Source organism: Eublepharis macularius, chromosome 3, assembly GCF_028583425.1.
Source record: "Eublepharis macularius isolate TG4126 chromosome 3, MPM_Emac_v1.0, whole genome shotgun sequence".
NCBI classification, from domain to species: Eukaryota; Metazoa; Chordata; class Lepidosauria; order Squamata; family Eublepharidae; genus Eublepharis; species Eublepharis macularius.
This window is the reverse complement of record NC_072792.1, coordinates 185754555-185776320: the sequence shown is the minus strand read 5'-3', so window position 1 is coordinate 185776320 and position 21766 is coordinate 185754555. Positions and strand designations below refer to the sequence as shown.

The window sequence follows — 21766 nt, the reverse complement described above, 5'->3', positions numbered from 1 at the left end:
TCTACCAACAAAAAGAGTCAGGAAAAGGGGTAACAGAAGCAGCTCTGTGTTAAAACCATACACCGAAACTGCTGGGCTAGATGAACCATTCGCCTGTCCCTGCAGGGGGATACTTCTCATGTTTCCACACATTATTTAGCAAACTCTCTGTTCCTCGCATGCAGAAACGCAGCCTGCCAAGAATAGGGTTTCACCTGGTCATGTCTACAGGAGGGGAGGTATCTAGGAGAGGTGTCTCCTGCACTGCCTGGGCCCCGGGCAGAGCTGGCAAAGACCTTGAACAGACACAGGAACGGGGAGGCATCAAGCTGCCTCCTCCTGAGACTGGCCTTTGGTCTATCCACGGCAGCATTTTCTCCTCCAACTGGCAGCCGCTTTCCGGGGTCTCCGGCAGAGGTCTTCCACACCATCTACTGCTTGATCATTTTAATTGGAACACCCAGGGATTGAACCTGGGACCTTCTGTGGGCAAGGGAGATGCTCCACCCAATGAGCCACAGCCCCTCCCTGCTGGGGACACCTGAACCCATCACCTGTGGCTCTGAGCCAAGCCTGGGAGCTGTCCTTGGTGAAGAGCCCATCCTCGATCTCCCGGAAGAACCTCTTCAGTGTGTTGGCCACGTCGTCCACATGATGCTCTCCTTCCTTGAGCCGGACCCGGCGAGCGTCCTTCCGGAGCATCTCGAGGAGGCTGGTGGTCTTGGAGTTCTGCCCACTTTTCCGATAGATCCCTTCTGAGGTCAGTCCTGGGGGAGACACCAGAGGATTCGTGGAACAGGCTGATGGGAGCAGCTCAGACGGGGACAAGGGATGGGTTCCATTTAAAAAAATAATAGTAGTTATCCGATTTCTAATTTTGCCTCATTCTAAAGCCCCAAGGAAGAGGATGACACTCAATAAGCAGGAGGCTGTGGTCAGGAGATTGGTGGCTTCCTCCCTGGAAAGGGAGGACGTGTTTCTGCCTCTCGTGGACTGTAACGTCTCTGAAACACCAGTCTCCCAAAATTTGTATCAGGTCTTCTTAACTCATACAGCAGGGTCCAGCAATGAGGGTTTTCCAGAAAGCAGGTGAAGCAGGCATGTCTGAATGCTCCTCTGACAAAACCCTCCTTGCATGTAGAAAGTCAGCATGTCAGGGTAAAGGCTTTTTTCTACCATGGTATTTTTCTGTGTGCCTGGAGTAGCACCACAACATGCAAACTCCTCCCCTGATGTCTGTAATTAGAAGCGGGGGGTGGGTGGTTGGGGAATGGTAACATTTATGGGGGAAATTCCCTTTCTCTAATTTCTTTTTTCAGTTTTTCTAATGGAAACATTGGGAAATTCTGTGATTTTTTCCCTCCCCTTTTGGAATGAGTGAAATGAAAGACAAAGTTTTACTCAAAATGTATAGTATGAAAATTTTTATACAAAACAAGCTCCAGCACGAGATAATTACTATGTTTACTGCAGACATATACAACATTTTCAAGATTTTTCTGTTTAAACGTAAATAATTTTGACAGCTATTAATATGCTATAGTGTGTTTAGTGATCATATGATAATACATTATTTGCTACGGTCGCATAGTGCGCGGCAGTTGGCAACTTCGCAATTACTGAGTATACCTGCGATTTTTCTTATTGCAAACAAAGCCGTTTATACTTTTAAATTCCATTAATATACCAAATAGTACAGTTTTACAGTGCAATCCTAAGCAGAGTTACACCAGTCTAAGCCCATTCATTTCAATGAGCTTAGACCAGTGCAACTCTGCTTAGGATTGCTCTGTTAGAAACTAAGTTACTACTGATGCATTTTATATCTGTAAAATAAGTTTAATTTGATAGGAATGTGTTGCATATTTTTCAAAGTCCCTTTTTTCCCAACCATGGAAGAAAATATTTTTTTTCCTCTGGCTTCAAAATTTCCAGAAATTTTGCATCTCTACCTGTAGTACAGTCTGGGAAAAACTTTTAAAATAGTTGGCCCTGCCACATATATGAAATGGGGATTTGTCTTGAAAAAAGTTGGTTTATGCTTGTGGCCAGTAAAGCATCAAGTAGCAAAGAGTTCCACAGCCTAACTTCTTCCAGAAGAGGCAGCTGATTCTGATACTGATATTCTAAGAAACAGAGAGAATGTAATTCCCTCTGTGCCATTCACTCTTTCCACAATACTCAGGTTGGGCTTTCTTTGGGCTGGGCCTGCAGTTGGCTGTTGAGGCTTCTTCTTACTAAGGATGAGACACAGAGAGGCTACGCGGACGAACTGCCTCCTGACTCCCAAAGACTCTCACGTACCGCACTGGGTGATATAATCAATGCACCGGTCCACAATTACAGGTACGTCCGAATCCGTCAGCTGCTGTTCAGACAAAGTGTCACCGGAGCACCCTGCCGCCTTCTGGATAGCACTGACCCATGCCAAGAAGTCCAGCTTCCTCTCGGCTTGGATGTACAATGTCCTGGCGGGGTGAGGGGAGGGAAGAAAAGGTGAGCTCACTCATGCTGGAGAAATACGGGGCCCCCACCCTCCTCCCGACAAGTAGATTTTGTCTATGAAAAGCAGAGATGGGAAGTCCGCTCATGCCTTCCTTCGAGGACAAAGCAGTGGAGGAATAACTCCAAATCCTTTCTTTCCTCTTGCTGTCCAGAAACAACCCAAAGGGCTGCACCGTTTGCGTCCCACCAAACCCACCTTGGGAGGGAGGGGGGCGTGGATTTTTTAAAGAAAGGGGTGCGAGGGCCCCAGCCGGCTTTGCTAGCACATGCTGGGAGGACAGGTCGGTGTGAGGGAGAAGCACCCTGCACATGCTCAGAGGCACCCACTTTTTGTAGGGGTTGAGCTCGACTACAAAGACACACCTGGCTCAAACTAAGCCCTGGATGGGGGTCTCTCAAGGGGAACACCCAGGAACCTTTGCATTCCAGCCCCAACCCTATTCTTGGAAGCAGGCATGTATGGGAACCAGGAGCTGGAAAGGCAGGGAAATGATTTTCTTCCAGTCCCTCTCCCCCTCCTCCTCCTCATGAGAAAGGGGCAGGAAAAGGACACCAATTCAAGCAGCCCCCCCAGTGCAGCAGAGACGGCTGGCTCTTTCACTGCTAAGGACTGACAGGACAATGCCAGTGTCAGCATTGCCTGCTAGCTCCTTCTCTCTGTCTCGGAACTGGGGAGAGAAGAAACAGCAGCTCCCTCCCCGTGTCCAGCAACTGGGAAAGGCTTTGCTGTGGCTCTGGCTACCTGGAAGGAGCTGCTGGAACGGACCAGCTAGAGAAGCCTCGAATAAATCCCACCCCCCATCCCAATCAGCTTTCCCCCCCCCCACTCCCACTCCCCCCAGCTTTCTAACCTTCTCCTCTCCACCAGCACGAGGACTTCGTTGTCGCCCTGGATAGCTGCAAAGCAAAGAGAAGCGTCAAGCGTTCGGCCCCTACCCTGGAATCGCCTTCACTGGCAGGCCAGAAAACGGAGGGGGAGCAATTTAATCCACAAGGCCCCCTTATGCTATGCGTTGGGGGGGGCGCATTGTGGCTCTGCTGTTTTAGAAAATGAATTTCAGCCGTCTCAGCAAGAGGCCGTTTCTGATCATTCAGCGGTAAGCTTGTGTTTTGTGAATGTTCCGACGCATTACAATTCCAATTGATTAATCAAATGGGTTAAAAGGCAGGCCTCAACCAGTTAGTAACTCATTCTGTGCGTATGGGCTGAATCCCGGGCAAACCAAGGAGGGAGGGGAAGAAAACAAAACACAACTGGGGACATCACTCTGGCTGGTCGCCCTTCTGGGTGCCCTTTCTCCCTCTCCACGAATGCTAAAACTCTGGGAAATCCATCAAGGGGCAGTGGGTTCGGGAGAGACAAAAAGAAGTACTTCTTCATAGAACCTACCGGGGCTCATTTCAAGGGGGAACGCACAGGAACGCAGTTCCAGCAGTTCCCCAAAGAGGTCACATGTCAGGTGGCCCCGCCCACCTGACTCTCGGCCATTTTGGGCTCGTTTCAGCCTGGATTGGGGCCAAAATGGCCCGGATTGGGCCTCTGACGGGTGGTGGATCACTCTCCCGCTCAGCAGCAGCCTGATCCTGACCATTTGGGGCCCCTTTTCGGCCATTTTTCAGCCCCTTTTTGCCATCTTGGGCCCAATTTTGGCCCTGAATGGCCAGGATTGGGTCCAAAAATGCCAGGATAAGTGATATCAGGGGGTGTTACTTATGCAAATCAGTTATGCTAATGACTCACTTCCGGCGATGGCAAGGGGTGTGGCATATACTAATGAGTTATGCTAATGAGTTCCTCCAGCTCTTTTTCTACAAAATGACCCCTGGAACCTACAGAACTCACTGAGTTCCTTCAAGATAGAAAGGCAGCAGATAAATGTTTGGAAGGAAGGAAGGAAGGAAGGAAGGAAGGAAGGAAGGATGAGATGGAGAGAGGGAGCGATGGATGGATGGATGGATGGATGAAACGGCTTCACAAAGGGACCAGTCAATTCCACAGAGGAGGAAAGGTCTATTAATGGCTATTAGCCATGGCAGAACTTCCATGTTCCCATGAAGCACACCTCTGAGTGCCGCTTGCTTGGAGGGGAGAGGGGCAAAACCAGGCAGTGGCTCTGACACTGTTGCCAAGTAGGCCCCCTCCCCTGCTTTGAAGCCTGCCATGAACTGTGCTAAAGTTTCCTGCGTTGCTGTTTTACTGCTACACCAAAGATTGCTTTGCACGTGTGTGTTCTGGTACACGTGTCAGTTTCCTGCCTGCGTGTCAATGGCCTTGATGCTGCTACAGACTGTGTAGTTTACTGACTCCATGTTTGGTTAACTGCACAAAGGACTCTCTTTCTGGGCAGCCCTGCCCTGACCTGTATCTGGACTTCCAAGTGTGTGTTTGGATTCTGTTACAAGTGTGCCCCGTGCCTGCATTGCCATCTGCCACGGACCGTGCCTGTTCCCTGCTTTGGACTGTGTTTTGTGTGCTGTTCCCCCTGCCTCCATGGAAGCCTGCCTCATATGGGCCCAAGCCGCTGCTAGCAGCCGGGCGCCAGCCGGGGAAACCTCCAGCGAGCCTGGCTAGGCGCTCCCTGGTCAGTTCCCGCCTGGAGCCTCCCGCGGGCCGGTCGCCGAGCTTGCCCTCGCTACCGGGCAGCCTGCTATCCAGCCCCAGCTATGCCCAGCCGGCATCCATGTTCTCAGGCAGCCAGAAGACCCTGGGAAGAGACTGCTTTGGGAAGCCATTTCGGCGAAGCGGGCACACCACGTCCGCAGCGAGAGCCCCTCGCCCCGCTCTGCATATCTTAGGAGCCGCCCCGGAGAAGGAACTAAGTGCCGACCATCCCAAGCACTTAAAGAATGCATCTCAAAGAAACCTCCGCATTCCAAAGCTGATGACATCAGGACAAGCCCTGTCCGCTGGAACATCCTTTCAGCCCACTTGGATTTCCCCCTCCCTCTTTTGTCCCCTCTTCCTGAGGTGTCACTTATCACAATCTGATTACCAAAGTGGCCCATCCAAGCCATTCAGTAGCCCATTAGACCCTTTGTTTTAATCTGTGAGAACCACCAAGTACAGCACCAGCCCCAGGGTACGTTCTGGGGTATTTAAGCTGGTCTCTCAGACCACTCGGTGCCTCGGCCATTCCTATCCAGACTTCCTTGCTGTCCGTCTGTGGTTCCAGTGCTGGCATTGGGCCACCCTCGCTGCTGCGTCTCTGCTTCGCTCCAGGATAAGTGAGTATTCCCCCTATCATCGTTGGGAACCAGCTAATGCGAACGTCTCTATATTTCTTACTCTATGTTTCTTAGACCTTGTATGTTCTTTGTATGATTGTGCAAGCTAGGCTTACGCTACACTCAATACACGTGTTTGGACCTTACTCCTTGTCTGCCTCTTTTTCACTAGAGTGTCTGGGATCGGGACCTCCGTAAACATAGGTTATGATCCTCGCTTAATATTAATAGTTACAGACTGCTGCAGCTAATTCCCCATTATAATAAAGAGCAGTTCTGGTAACAGTTTACTGGTGGAGAATGCGGGCATAACCCAGTTCGTGTGAATACACGTGAGTCGACACGCGTGTCTTCAGCGAACTGACTTAGAGGAAAATTTTCCAGACCTCAGTGTAAAGAGCGCAATTTAGCTTAGGGAATTAAAAGTGTGAATGTGTGTGGCTCTAGCGAGCATTTCTATCTTGTGGGTTGGCTTTTCCCCATTTCCTCCTTCAGCCAGCTTTGGACTACTTGCCTTTTGTGGTGCACCGCGAGGCCCTCCAGCCGTTATAACCGGTGTACTGTGGGTGAGGACCTCTGAACTGGTGAAGTTCCTGGCCACCTTCCGGGCCGCCTAAACGCGTCTATGTGGGTGGGATCCCAGAAGTAGGCTCTCTCTATAGATATATATCCTGAAGCAGCACATATAAAATTCTTTTCCGCCCTCCCCCGTCTCTCCTAAGTCCGTCCAGACCCCGCTCCTGCCAGCACTTAGGCTTCAATCCCCGCTCCGGAGGAAACGTGAAGGGATTGTTAGTCCGTTTAGTCAGTTAGCTTTGGGAATCTAAAGCCAGGTTCCTGAAGCCCCGCGGCAGCCGGCCGCACCGTGCTTAAGAGTTTTAAGGTAGACTCTTGGGCGCCTTTCCGCTTGCGAGTTTTAGGTCAGACTCGTGGGCGCTTTTCCGCTTGGGAGTCAGTGGGACTCTTGGGCACACTTCCGCTTGAGAGTTGGTAGAACTCTTGAGCGCTTTTTCCGCTTGGGAGTACAGTAAGTGTTACTCCTGAGCAATTTTGCTTGGGGACTTGCAGAGGCAGTCCTTGAGCACATTCAGTCTTTTGGTCGAGGCTTGGAGACAGTTTAACCGTTTGTCTCTGAGCACGAGGCCTGGGGACTTTTTGAGTTTAGTTCTTGGGCAGAGAGCTTGAGAGCATTTTGGCTTCTGAGCAGAGGCTTGGGAGCACTTCAGTTTCCGAGCAGAGGCTTGGGAACACTTTTTGGTTTTCTGAGCGCATAGGCTTGGGAGACCCCTGAGCTTTGGTTTTCTGAGTATAGGCTTGGGAGACCCCTGAGCTTTGGCTTCTAGGCAGAGGCTTGGAAGCACTGAGCGTTTTTGTTCTTGGGCTTTTAGAGCTTGAGAGCACCCTCTGAGCCAGTAAACTTTTCCTGGTCCCGTGGCTTGTAGGCAAGCTTGAAACGGGAATAGGAATTTTCCTTCTCCCCGGTGGAGAAGAACCGAGTGTAGAACCCTTAAAAATACCCTTTAACCCTAAAAGTAGGACCTTAAAACCCCCTGGTAAAAACCCTTGAGGACCTGAGGGAAGGATAAACCTCCCAAAAGGGACATAGAGAGGAAGAAGTTGTTAAAACCCTTGAGCAGCTTTAATCGCCCCACCCCTGTTGTCGCTGATCCACTCTTTAACCTCCCCCGAGATCAGCCTTAAACTAAAAACGAAGTAAAATGTACCGGGCAGCCCCCACCGTGCCCCGCCTGGAGAAGTGGCTAGTTAAGAAGGGAGATTGCCCTTGGGAAGCCGGTTCCTTCAAGGGACCCGACCCGCTCCAGATAGTCAGAAGCGCCTTCCAAGATTTTTGCGAAAAAGAGAAACCTAGGTCCAGTAAGAAAGATAGGTATGGAGCTTGGGCACTTTTCACCGCCCTACAGGACAGCGTGTCCCTAATTAATAAGCTACAGATAGCTCAGGAAGAACAGGAACAGGAGATAGAAAAGCTAAGGAGAGAAAAGAAGGAACATGAGGAAAAAGCAGCCGAGTGGCGTTCAGAACGCGTTAACTTCATGCTGGAGAAGCAGGGACTAGCCGCTGCCCTCCAGGACGCCCAGCACAAGGCTGAAGTAGCCACCGCTCGTGCCGATATGGCTGAGCACGCAGTAATTGAAGGACAAGAGAAGATTGCAAAATTAACCCATGCTGCCCAGTTCATGGCAGAGCAGAAAGTTGCAAAGATAGCCGCAGCAGACCACTCCGCTTGTAAGAGGGAGCTAGAGGCCCTAAAACAGCACCTGGGAATGCAGCAGGCCGTAATTTCCGCCGTGCATCCCGCAGCCCTCTTGGCCCTCCCCGAAGGTAGTACCGACCACTGGTCACCTCCTTCGCCCCAGCCCGAGGAAGCTCCACAGCCCCTCCATCCGATAGCTACCAAAGAAATTGTCTCCACAGACGAGGATGGCAGGAAGACAGACCGAATAGTTAAGGAGACCCGCAATTGGAGGCCCGATGAGCTCCAAGCCATAGCGGATCGAATGGGACCCCTGAACCGAGACTCAGCTATACAATGGTTTGCTCACGTGACCATGTCCCAACCCTCCGCCAGTGGCTCCGATGTAGCTCAGCTGGCTCGCCATTGTGCCAGCCCCGAAATAGTCACCTCTCTTAATGCATACATTTCTAACAGGAGACTAGCCACTCGCAGTCAGTATGGTGCCATGAAAGAGTTGTGCGCCTTCCTGTGGCCCACCAAGAGTTTAAAAGCCCTGTATATTGCAGAGTCTCAAAAACCCGGAGAGGATCCAGAGGCATATTTAGCCAGGAAACAGCTCCTAGCCGAACTAGCAGACGAGGTAGATTTAGATTTGAGCGACATGCCGGACTTCGACGACTTAGAATTCAGGAGGGCAGTCATAGATGGACTCAACAGCACCACTCGCCTAGCCCTAGCAGGAGTCGAGCCCGGGAGCATTACATGGGGAGAACTGGAATCCCGCATCAGGAGCATTGCTGGCCTGTTGCGAGAGACCGGCGCCATCCGCCATGTGAAGCCCCCGGCCTCTCGTAGAAAGGAGAGCGAGCCGATAAGTGCAGTCACCTATGCCAATCATGGCCCCCACTCTCAATACCGACCGCAGGGACGCAGCCCGTACCCGGAGGCAAGGGGAGGGATCCTGAGGGGAAGGAGCAGTAGCTTTAACCGGGGAAGAGGACCAAGGGACTACCGCCCGGGAGTTTCCTTTGCGCCCACCCCGAGTTACAGTTCCTCCTCCCAGCAGGGATCCCACGAGCCCCGATTACAGGAGGCGCCCCTAGCCCCTTCTCACTCGCGAGCATCACACCCGTACAATCATCAGGTCTACCCGCCTCCAGATCAGTCTAACGCTTGGGGAGCATCGCAGGGCGACCACGAGGGCTACCGGGACCGCGGCAGCACGCCCCAGTCCAGGGACTCCCTCCGTTGGGAACTGTGGATGCGCCTCAAAAACATTGGAGCGAACATGGAGCTCTTCGACGGAAAGCCCACGTCCGTTCTAATGAAGGCGATCATGGAGTGGGAAGACCAGCAGCAGCCCCCAGTACCTCCGTCGGCGCCCCCGTTACCGCCAGACCCTCCCTTCTCGAGTCCCCCGATAGCTGCGGTCCGGGAACGACCGAGCCCCAACAACCCCTTTAGAGGAAGCGCCGCTTCCACCGACCAGTGTGCAGGATCAGAATAGGGTTGCCCCGAGTCCCAGTCTCCCTCCGTGGGCATAGTTGCCAAACTAAAGCCGGACACATGGGGGAGACCGACAGTGAAGGCAGGGATCGGGACTCCCGGGGAAAAGAAGAAGCCTGCCACCCTCCTCATAGATACCGGAGCTTCACTTAATATACTCCGGCCCACCTTAGTCACAAAGGGCACCCAGACCCCCACTACCATGCAGCTCGCCGGTTTTGGGGGCGGCACGCAGGAATCCCCGGTCTGGCAGGATATCCCCCTCTCCGTTGGGAACCTGGCCACCCGGATTTCGGCGTGCGCAAACCGGGGAGAAGACGATGGACTTTTGGGCATGCCATTCTTCCGTGCCGAGGGACTGACCATTGACTTAGCGAACGGGCTCCTGTGGCGCATCCCGGGAGGCCCAGACTTTGTTAATGCGGTCCATCGATGCGCAGCCCTCAAGGCCCCCCTTCCTCTCGCCCCCATCACAGGAGACCCCTGGGTTCAGGACTTTCCCGAAGTGTGGGTGACAGACAAGGCCGAGTGTGGGATAGTGAAGGGCGCCTGCGTCCTGATTGAAGGAAAGGACCCCCCTCCCCAAAGACAGTACAAGTACCCAGCAGAAGCTGAGGCAGGGATAGCCAAGACTATAGAAGGACTCCTTGAGTGGGACGTCATACTCCCGATGCAGTCCATCTGCAACGCCCCATTGTGGCCAGTTCTAAAAGCAGATGGAGTGACCTGGAGAATGACGGTCGACTTCCGTGCCCTGAATGCCACCACCCCTCCAGTTGCCCCGGTTGTGGCCAAGTATAATGAGATCCTAACGGCCATTGCCGCTGGGTCCCGGTTCTACTCGGTCATAGACCTGGCCAATGCTTTCCACTCCATCCGGTTGCATGAGTCTTGCTGGTACAAGTTCGCGTTCACTTTCCGCGGCCAGCAATACGCATTCAAGCGGACCCCCCAGGGATTCCACTCCAGCCCCAGCATTTGTCATGCTCATGTAGTTCAGATGTGGGAACGCCTCCAACCCTCCTCGAGGCCCCACGTACTGAGCTACGTGGATGACATTTTGGTCCACGCCCCCACGGAAGAATTAGCCCGCCAAATCACCAGGGAAGTCCTGGAACTCCTCCGCGAGACTGGGTTCAAGGCAAGCAGGGAAAAGGCCCAATTGGTTCAGACCAGCGTCAAGTACCTGGGTCTGACCCTGGGACCCGAGGGTCGCACCCCGGATGCCCAGCGAATGGAGGTCATTTCCAAGCTGCCTGCACCCACCGATGTCCCCTCCCTCAGAGCCCTTCTAGGAACCTTTAACTTTTCCCGAGACTTCATCGAGTCCTTTGCAGACAAAGCTCGCCCCCTTTACGCCCTCCTCAAGAAGAACACTCCCTGGGAGTGGGGACCGGAGCAACAGACAGCCTTAGCCGAGCTAAAGCGCAGTCTGGCCGCAGCCCCGGCCCTAGCCCATCCAGATGTTACCCAGCCCTTCTTTATCCAGTTAGCAGTATCAGACAAGAGCATAGGAGCCACGCTCACCCAGCAGCAAGCAGGAACCGCTAGAGTAGTAGCCTATGCCTCTCGCAACCTAACCGCAGTAGAGACCAAGTTCAGCCCATGCGAAAAGACTTGCCTTGCTCTAGTTTGGAGTCTGACCCATTGGGAATTTATCATAGGAGGTTCACGTACAATAGTTCAAACCACTCACACGCCTCTCAAATATATCCTGTCGGGAAAAATACAAGACGGACAAGTCTCAAACGCCCGCATAGCCCAGTGGACCCTGGCCCTGGTCAACCGCGGAGTAGAATTCAAAAAGGAAACCACTGAGCCACCAGCCCCCTATGGCCTATTGGTGACCGGGACCGAGCACGAGTGCCCCCTGGACCCGCCACCACAGGTTGTCTGGCCAGTCACTTGGGGAGTCCCGCTAGAGGAAGCCCGACAGAACGGCTTCACATGCTGGTTCTGTGACGGCTCCTCCTTTCACGTTGGAGGCTCCCCTCGGACAGGCTACGGCGCCGTGCGAGTGAGCGACGCCCATACTCTCAAAGGTCCAGCCCGCCCCCATTCCAGCCAAGCGGCTGAGGTGCAAGCGCTTCTGGCAGTGCTTGAGTTTGAGCCCCCAGAAAGCCCACTTGCCATTTACACAGACTCGGATTGGACGGCCAAAGCCGCCACGGTCTGGCTCCCGGTGTGGCAGAATCAGGGGTGGAGAGCTAGCGATGGGAAACCCGTAGCCCACCTACAGCTATGGCAGCAAGTAGCAGCACTCCTCCAGTCTCGCTCAGGCCCAACGCAGGTGACCCATGTCAAGGGACACCAGAAGACGAACTCAGAGACCGCTTATTGGAATGACCAGGCAGACCTTGCAGCCAAGGCAGCCGCCACTGAAAGTGCTCCCCCACCGGAACTAGCCACCGATTGTCCCCTCCGCCCTGTCACCACTCGGGCACAAGCCCGCAGCCAAGCTCAGGGAACCGCAGGAACACTAGACCTAGCACAACTGCAGCGATCTGACCCAGAAATAACTGACCTCCTAACCGCAGGAAGGGATCAGACAGGAAGACTCATGATCAGAGAAGAGGAAGGCATAGTTTGGGCAGTAGATGCAGCCGGCGAACGCCATTGGGTAGTACCATTGGAAGTTAGGGCTGACTTAATTCAGTTTGTCCACGAGCAGGGACACCGAGGCAAGGATCTGACTCTGGAAAGGGTAAAAGAGGTTGGTTGGTGGCCTGGCATGCGCACCGAAGTAGCGCAATGGGTAGACAACTGTCTGTCCTGCGCTATGGTTAATGCAGACCCCACCGGACCTAGAGCTCCCCTCCAGCATCAGAGAATTGATGGACCCTGGGCTCGCATACAGATTGACTTTATCGGCCCCCTTCCCCCCACTGCTCGTGGCAATCGCTACTGCCTCACTGTCATAGACCCCTTTAGCAAATGGGTCGAAGCGTTTCCGTGCAAGCGCAACAATGCAGCCACCACAGCCAAACTACTGTTCAACAATGTCTTTTCAAGATGGGGCATTGTGCGAGTCATGGACTCCGATTTAGGCTCACACTTTATCGGAGAAGTTACACAGGAGCTTTGTAAAGCACTAGGCATCCAGCAACGGTTCCACATAGCCGGCCACCCTCAAGCTTCAGGCGCCATAGAAAGAACCAACCGGACCCTCAAGGAGGCTCTCCGCAAGATGGTTCGCTCCTCCGGGAGAGACTGGGATGAAAAACTCCCCATAATCCTAATGGCCATTAGAGGCACTACCGCAGTTCACGGGCTCACACCCCATATGGTAATGACAGGGCGAAGAATGCAACTCCCGGAAGCCTTCTGGCTAGATACGCAGCTCCCTTCCGACATGCAGCCTGTAGTGATTAATGATGCTTGGGTCCAGGACCTGCTCTCATCCATACACACCGTCCACATGCAAGTGGCCCAGAAGTTGGGCACCGCTCAGAAGGATATGGACCGCAAATTGGGATGGGTCAGGAACCCCAGGCAGTGGGAAGAAGGACAGCTCGTTCTGTACAGGAAGTTTTCGCAAAAGGCGCACTCACTAGCAGCCAAGTGGCAAGGCCCAGTCCCTATCACAAAAAGAGTCTCCCCAGCTGTCTATCAGGTAGCCATCCAGAGAAGGACAGGAGGAACGTGGCTAAAATACTTTCATGCCTCCCAGTTAAAAGAATGGAAAGGGAAGCCGCTGCAAACCGCCCCTCCTGTGTACGACCCTGGGGGAACCTCCACCAGTCCAGCCCCCCTCTGCCCAGTGATTCGCCAGATATCCCTCCACCCTGGGCCAGAGATACCGTGTGTCCCCTTAGACCAGACCTTTGTAGCTTTAGAATAAAAGAAATAGTAGAATATGTAGATATCGGTGTAAATGTTAAAAGTTTTTCCAATTCTATTCTTTGACCTCATTAGGCGGGCCCCACAGTTGGGACCCTTAGGGAAAGACACGGCAACCAAAGCCAAATAGGACCACCACCGAGAGTGATTCTTAATTGGATTGTAAGCCGCATGTTCGGGAAAAAATTGCACAGGCAAAAGAGAGTTGCTGTGTGAAAGTGGTTGGAGAGGCTTTAGCCCAAGAGTGAATGCATTTCCAATATTGGAGACACACCAATAAAGGTGATCTCTGTATTTGAAAACATTTCACCCGCCGTGCTGGTGAAGATCCCGCATCTACGTAGATTCGGGGTCTCACCTGCCAGACCCACGCTTTCGCATGATGGTCGGCTTTGGCTTTGAGGGCCGTGCCTCCCCTGGAAAAGGACCCCCAGATAGCCCAACATCCCTCTTTTACTAATGTTCATATTCGTCATGGTGAGTTGCTATACGGCGCCACCAGCCAGTACGCTTTAGTGCAAAGGTAAAAGACCCGCCAGTATTTTGTAAATATGTTACCTCTGGAATGTGTTATTGGGGTGCGTTCGCCACGCACAAGGGGCAGCGTACCTCATTTACATAGCCAGAATCCCCCGCGCCAAGATGACCCCCGAATAACCCAGACCCAGTGGCGCCGGCAGATCTCGGCCGTCTCCGCCGCTTTTCGATAAACGCTGCCGAGCGCCCTCGGCTCCACTTCGGCCCTTTCCGCCAGCAGCCGCCCGCCCCACGTAATCTTTTCCCTTGCCCGTACCGCACAAGGGAAAAGAAGGGGGGGAGACATATTGAAGTTTTATTAAGCCCTGCCAGGCCTTCCAAGTGAGGGCAACCCAAAAGTACCCCACACCCGTATGCCTCTTGCTCCGTGTATTTTTCTTTTGGCTCAGTGCATTTGTCTTTTGCTCAGTGTATTTTTCTTTTTGCCCAGTGTACCTTTTTTTTTTAAACCAGAAGATGGGGCCTCCCGAGGGAGTCCCCCCCAAAAATTGGTTGTCCTGCAAACATATGACGAAGGCCTATTTTTGAAAAATTAAAACGAGGGCCCCCGTCTGCAGCAACCCTTATAGTTAATGGAAACCGCTCTTTAGTTTTTTTTTCTTTTTAAAACGGCAAGGCCAGGCCGAGCCGGACCGATAGCTCTCAGCCCGCAAAATAAAAGCAGCCCGCCACCGAGCAAGGGGCACCTGAAGGCCACATAGTCCAGACACCCAGGGACCCCTGGGGCGAGTTTGCATAATCCCGCCTAACGCACAGCCGACCCTAGCCCGACGTAAAGACGTTTCCCCTCTGAAATATACATGCTTTCGGACGAAGCCTCCGCACAGGAGTCCCCCAGAGCAACAAGCTGGAAGGCTCGCTTAGTGCTCCGGGACTTCTCGTTCGAGCCCCACCTAATAGACAGTGCTGGCAGAGAAACGCTCTCCCTTTTTCTTTTTCCCCCTTTACTTTATTTTATTTTGCTGCAAGAAACTCAGGGAACCTGTACTTATATCCGCAGGTCTCCCCAGGATATTTTCACTACAGAAAGGAAAAGAAGGCCAGGAGATGAGGCACCTGGCTACTCTGTGTTTGCTCGTGCTGGCAGGCACCCTAGTAGAGGGACGCCCGTCCAAATTAATGCCCTACCCCCACTGGAGATGTATTAATACATTGGCAGGAAACGAAATGATGGTCTGCAAGGTTGTGCAGCAGATTAATATGACCACCCCCACGGACCGCACAAACTTCCGCAGTTGCGAAGAGCAGTGGATCCGACCCCCAGAGCTTGTTATTTTATGTGTGGGAGTAAAAACTATGTCCCAGGAACTAGTATGTTACTCGCCTACCGATACAGTCTCACCACTTGCTCCAATTCCATGTATGTTTCTTCCCCGTATCAGGCCAGCCCCCACCGCAGTCCCGGTGGTAGACAAATATACCACCCCTGCCAACCTCGAAACCTCGCCATTTGTCACTGAGGCTTTCGGACCATACTGTGAAGTTATTTTAGTGTCGGCCGCAGTATGGAAGGCAGGAGACCCCTTTAGAATGACCATCCTACTAGGCACTACTACCACTGAATCTGCATCAGTCACTATCACGCCCCCTTCAGGTGCAGTTCTCTCCTTTGCTATAGAACGCTGGGAGAACCTGACCTGGATCGTAAAAGAGGAAGACCTAGCCAAACACGGCCCACCCGATTGGATTCTGGTTCAACAGACGCCCGAATGCCAAACCAAGCCCCTAGTAGAGAAATTTCACCGGCTTGGGCTGCTCTTTGTAAATTTGACTCACGAACCAGGCAATTATTCCTTGCTGATCCGGACCCAGGAGACCCACACCATCCAAATTGACCCTTTGATTGCTAGCAATAAACAATTAAGCCAAGGCGGCACGCATATAGTGGGCTCCCATGTTTTGAAAACTGACATTCGAGAGAGAGTTCTAGTCCGCCCGCAAATGTCTTTAAAAGAGATCCGCATAGACTTAGCTGAGCTAAATATAACCCAGAGGCTGCCGCAGTGCGCTCCCTATCTGGAGGCCGGTAGCAAGGGTTGGAATGCATGGCTACAACTGTGGATCGATCCCTCTCCCTCTCTCTCGCGTGCCAGACGAAGCATTGCCGACTGGACTGCTCCTGCAGCCGGAGGCTTAGCAATCATGGATTCGGTCAACATTGAGACTCTCGCTAATAAGTTTGCCCATGTCACGACTAGCATCTCCGACTTAGGTAAACCGGTGGTGCAGTCCCTAAATTCCATTTCAAATGGGCAACACGAGATCAGCTCCATTTTAGTTAACTGGGAGAGTCAAATTGAAAGAGATTTTTCTCTGCTGCTCAAAGGGACACAGTCTTTGGAACGCAACATGTCAATAGCCATGGCATGTATGCAAGCCCAACAATTAAACCAGGCTGTGGCCATGGGGCTAATTCGGCAAGCCACGGACGGGCATTTGCCCCTGGAAATTAAAAGATTGATTATGCCCAAATTGTCACCCATTGAACTGGAGCTTGAATCCTGGTGGTCTCTCGTAAATTCCTCATTCTCACCGACCACCCAGGAGCTTAAATTATTTTTATTAACGGCCAGTGCGCACGAGTCATTCCACGTGTATCCAGTCGTGCCTCTGGGACTCCAAGTCAGCGATACCGAGGTCCTCTACGCCCGCCACCCCGACCATTGGGCCCGCTTCACCCCGACCGGATGGCAGCTCGTCAGCCTCCAAGGGTGCCAGCATCGAGACCAGACCGGCTTCATTTGCCAAGACCAAGCCTTTGCACCTCATCACCCCTGTGTAGCCCCGCAAGTCGACGCCCTCAATGAATGCTCTTTCGAGGTCGTCCGGGAGAACAGCTCCGCTGTGGTCTACATTGGGAAAGGATGTGCCTGCGTGCGAACGGCGTGCGATTTTGTGGTCCTGAACTCGTTCCAGCTGAAGCCCGTGATCCCGGGAGTCAACCGCTGCTTTTGCAACCTGTCTTCGGTGGCAGCCTGCGACTTCACCTACACGGTACCGGTCTGGACCCAAGAAGAGATCCTGGTGGCACCCTCCATCTATCGCTATGTGAAGCCTGTCTCCCTTGGCATCGGTCTGGAGCTAATCCACGAGCTCCTGGCCCACCCGCAGCTCCACCGCACCCTCCAGAGCATCCAGAGGGACGGGGACACCACTGCTTTGGTTGTGTCCCACAACGGGAAAGAGATTTTGGATCTTGTCCAGCGGATTAAGACCACCGGCGAGCACTTGTGGTGGGAGACCCTCTTTGGTTGGAGCCCCACTGCCACTGGAATTTACAATTTGGCTCTGCACCCAATCGTTGTGATTTTGGCCTTTCAAGTTTTACTATGTGCCTCATTACTTTATTTGGGCTGTTGGAGCCGCCGACAGCTCCAGCAACTCCAACTGTCCTACCGTCTGGACCATTACAATCCAGACCTCCTCTTGCCCTAATGGTTATTCTTGGCGCCCTCCTTTAACCCGTGTTTGTTTTATTGCTTGTGCCGGTATGAACTATGATTATGCTTATTATGTGTATGAATCCTGCACCGGCCCACATGGACGCTTTGCTGCTGGACACCGCTCCGAGGCCCTCTTGTGGACTAGGGGGGGACATATTTCTCTGCCTCCCAGCCCACGGCCCGTCTCCAGACGACCACCAGCAACGCCACCTCCATGAGGACTAGAACTGTGTGCCTGAAGCCCTTCTCGCCGCCTGCCGACCCTACTCTGCGGATTGACGCAGACAGCAAGGGGGGGTGGAAGTGTGTTTTGGAGCACATGGACTAAGCTTGCTTGTTCTTGTATATATGCAACCCAGTCCAGCAGCTGTACTGCGGACTGAGCCGTCTGTGATCTTTGTTACTCTATGGTCTTATGAATTTCTTGCCGTTGCTTCTTATGAATTTTACTCCCATGAATTTAGCCCCGAACTAGTCCCCCCCTCTATCTATCGCAAGTGCGCCCATGAACTTCCTCCCGATGAATTTGATTTTAACCTTAGGAATTGCCTTTTTAACCTGACTCCCTCCGCCGAGGCAGTTCTAGTCTATGAATTTGATTTTAATCCAGCCATATTGATTTGGTTTTTAATTGCAGAGTGTATTTTTCTGCCCCCATGAGCCCTTCCGCCGCTTACCCCTCATGAATTGTTTCCACGCACTTGCTTTTATTCTTGCTGCTTTTGACTTCATGAACTATTGCTTTTAATCACATATATGTATTTATGATTTTAGCCATTTATGAATTACTCTACCCTTGATGAATTATGCCATGCTTGCACATTTCACTTTACCCTGTATGAATTGCTTTTAATTGTCCCTGCTTTTAATCCTATGTATCTATTTATGATTTTAACTATCCATGAATTGATCCATGTATATTAATTGCTCCTGGTTTTTAATGCTTTTAACCCATCATGAATTCCATATGAATTACCTTCAATCATGAATTAATCAATGTACACAATTATGAATTATTGCTATTTATATGCATGAATTGATCATTGCTGCCTATTACTATGAATTGCTATTACTTATGAATTATTGCTATTTATTCTGACGGTTGCACTTAGCACACCCCCTGGTGTGAACCCAGAGACCTGCAGCCCATTGGCTGATCTAAATTGCACTTATTCGGTTAGGTGGTTCTCCAAACTAAATTTTTGAGTGACGCCTCCCCCTCCTTCCCTTCCCACTCCTTCTTCGCTCGAAGCTCGACCACCGGACATTGCCGACCACCTCGCCTTTGAAGTCAAGTTCGGAGACCCGCGCGCCTGACGTCCCGGGGTCTCCGAGGGGGGGAATTGTTGCCAAGTAGGCCCCCTCCCCTGCTTTGAAGCCTGCCATGAACTGTGCTAAAGTTTCCTGCGTTGCTGTTTTACTGCTACACCAAAGATTGCTTTGCACGTGTGTGTTCTGGTACACGTGTCAGTTTCCTGCCTGCGTGTCAATGGCCTTGATGCTGCTACAGACTGTGTAGTTTACTGACTCCATGTTTGGTTAACTGCACAAAGGACTCTCTTTCTGGGCAGCCCTGCCCTGACCTGTATCTGGACTTCCAAGTGTGTGTTTGGATTCTGTTACAAGTGTGCCCCGTGCCTGCATTGCCATCTGCCACGGACCGTGCCTGTTCCCTGCTTTGGACTGTGTTTTGTGTGCTGTTCCCCCTGCCTCCATGGAAGCCTGCCTCATATGGGCCCAAGCCGCTGCTAGCAGCCGGGCGCCAGCCGGGGAAACCTCCAGCGAGCCTGGCTAGGCGCTCCCTGGTCAGTTCCCGCCTGGAGCCTCCCGCGGGCCGGTCGCCGAGCTTGCCCTCGCTACCGGGCAGCCTGCTATCCAGCCCCAGCTATGCCCAGCCGGCATCCATGTTCTCAGGCAGCCAGAAGACCCTGGGAAGAGACTGCTTTGGGAAGCCATTTCGGCGAAGCGGGCACACCACGTCCGCAGCGAGAGCCCCTCGCCCCGCTCTGCATATCTTAGGAGCCGCCCCGGAGAAGGAACTAAGTGCCGACCATCCCAAGCACTTAAAGAATGCATCTCAAAGAAACCTCCGCATTCCAAAGCTGATGACATCAGGACAAGCCCTGTCCGCTGGAACATCCTTTCAGCCCACTTGGATTTCCCCCTCCCTCTTTTGTCCCCTCTTCCTGAGGTGTCACTTATCACAATCTGATTACCAAAGTGGCCCATCCAAGCCATTCAGTAGCCCATTAGACCCTTTGTTTTAATCTGTGAGAACCACCAAGTACAGCACCAGCCCCAGGGTACGTTTTGGGGTATTTAAGCTGGTCTCTCAGACCACTCGGTGCCTCGGCCATTCCTATCCAGACTTCCTTGCTGTCCGTCTGTGGTTCCAGTGCTGGCATTGGGCCACCCTCGCTGCTGCGTCTCTGCTTCGCTCCAGGATAAGTGAGTATTCCCCCTATCATCGTTGGGAACCAGCTAATGCGAACGTCTCTATATTTCTTACTCTATGTTTCTTAGACCTTGTATGTTCTTTGTATGATTGTGCAAGCTAGGCTTACGCTACACTCAATACACGTGTTTGGACCTTACTCCTTGTCTGCCTCTTTTTCACTAGAGTGTCTGGGATCGGGACCTCCGTAAACATAGGTTATGATCCTCGCTTAATATTAATAGTTACAGACTGCTGCAGCTAATTCCCCATTATAATAAAGAGCAGTTCTGGTAACAACACCCAAGACCTACTTGTGGGCTGCCTGGAGGCATGTGTTTCATTAAGCATCTTTGCTGCTAGACGGAGTTGTTTGATCGTATTTTGTACTCCGCTCGCTGATTGACTGAATAGGCTTTCTCATACTTGTAGTCTGCCCAGTCCCACTGGATTACTGCTTACGAGGGATCTCTGCTGTTAAGATTCAAATCTTTTAAATCATGCTTTATAATTCACTTGCTGATTGACTGAATAGTTCTTACCATATTATCATATGTTATGAGCCAGTGAGGCATAATGGTTAGAGGGTCAGGCTAGGATCTGGGAGTCCCAGGTTCAAATCCCCCTTCTACCATGGAAGCTTACTGGGTCACCTTGGGCCAATCTCAGCCTAGCCTACCTCACAGGGTTGTTGTAAGGATGAACTGGATGAGAGGAGAATAATGTAAGCTGCTTTGTGTCACCACCATGGAAAAAGGCAGGATATAAATGAAATTATTATTATTAACAACAACAATAATAGTAAGCCACCTCGAGCCCCAGGAAGAAAGGTGGACTATAGAAGGAGGAGGAGGAGGAGGAGGAGAAGAAAGGGGAGGAGGAGGAGGAGGAGGAGAAGGAGAAAGGGAAGGAGGAGGAGGAGGAGGAGAAGAAGAAGAAGAAAAAGAAAGGGAAGGAGGAGGAGGAGGAGAGGAGAAGGCGGAGGAGGAGGAGGAGGAGGAGGAGGAGGAGGAGAAGAAAGAGAAGGAGAATGAGAATCTGACTGGGCAGTTCAGCAGGCTACATCACAAAACTAGCACCAACGCAACATGCCAAGAGATTGCCTCCTGGACCTGAGCGGCACACAGCTGCAGAAAGAGGACTACTCACAGAGCTCCTGGAGCTTCCTCAGGTGAATGGCCTCCTCCTTCTCGCTCCCTTCGAGGTAGGCATAGAGGGTGGAGTTCACCAAGGCAAACCAGCCCTCCTTTGCCCGCTCCAAGTTCAGGCCGCCCTTATACTGCAGTCGCCCGAGGCGCTCGAACTCTTTGCTCACGAGACCCTCCGCGGTGGGAGGGATGAAAGACTGCATAGGGGAGGGGAGAATGAAAGGAGGTGGGGGGAATCAGCTCCTTGGTGGGGGAAGAGGGGCTTTGATCTGTTTGCAAGGCCCACATGGCAATGACGATGACCCCCCCAGGCCTGGGATATTTCTTCCTCCTACTGGTCAGTCTAACACCCCCTTCTTCTTCCACTGCATTCCAGGCACTGAATGAAACAGAATGCAGCTCAAAGAAGCTCACAATAAATAAATAAATAAATAATAACATTTGATTTATATAAATGTTCAATTGCCCAATCGAACCTTCTAAATGAGAAACCCATAAGCTCTACACAGAAAACATCATGTGGAGGGAAGTCTACATTAAAAAGCACAGCTGTGTATCGATACATCGACTTCTCAACATGGCCCCACCTGCAGGTCATCCAATCCAGAGACTGGGGCCATGAACAGAGATGACAGATCTTTCTACAAACCAAGAAAAAAAACCCAGGGGGTGCAGAAAAAAAATACACTGGAGGCTTAAAAAAAAGTACTATAGCAGTGCCTGTAGCTTTAAGAAGTGAATGCCCTCTCAGAAAGGCAGCCAGGGGCTCCGCCGTTCTAGATTGTTTGGCCAGAAAGCTGGAGAGAAATGCAGTCGGTCAGAAGGGGCAGAGCCGGGCTGCTGCGGCTCTCCTGGCAAATACTCCAGCAGGCTGCCTGGAGTATTTAATCCCATATGAGCACGGCAAACATAAGCCAGGGGCAATGGGTGGGGAGAAAGAAATACCGAGTCC

The 21766-nt window shown here is 52.1% G+C and overlaps 1 protein-coding gene across 6 annotated transcripts in view; it reads right to left on the bottom strand.

Moving 5' to 3' along the window:
- The window catches only part of ARAP1 (ArfGAP with RhoGAP domain, ankyrin repeat and PH domain 1), a 196633-nt gene that overhangs the window by 33389 nt on the left and 141478 nt on the right, over positions 1-21766 (bottom strand). For all 6 annotated transcript variants that reach the window (XM_054973345.1, XM_054973346.1, XM_054973344.1 and 3 more), the window contains 4 exons: positions 20816-21011; positions 3336-3381; positions 2284-2447; positions 534-746 (listed from right to left, as the gene is read on the bottom strand). In XM_054973345.1, the coding sequence (XP_054829320.1) occupies positions 534-746; positions 2284-2447; positions 3336-3381; positions 20816-21011 (619 nt within the window). The remainder of the gene's footprint in view (positions 1-533; positions 747-2283; positions 2448-3335; positions 3382-20815; positions 21012-21766) is intronic.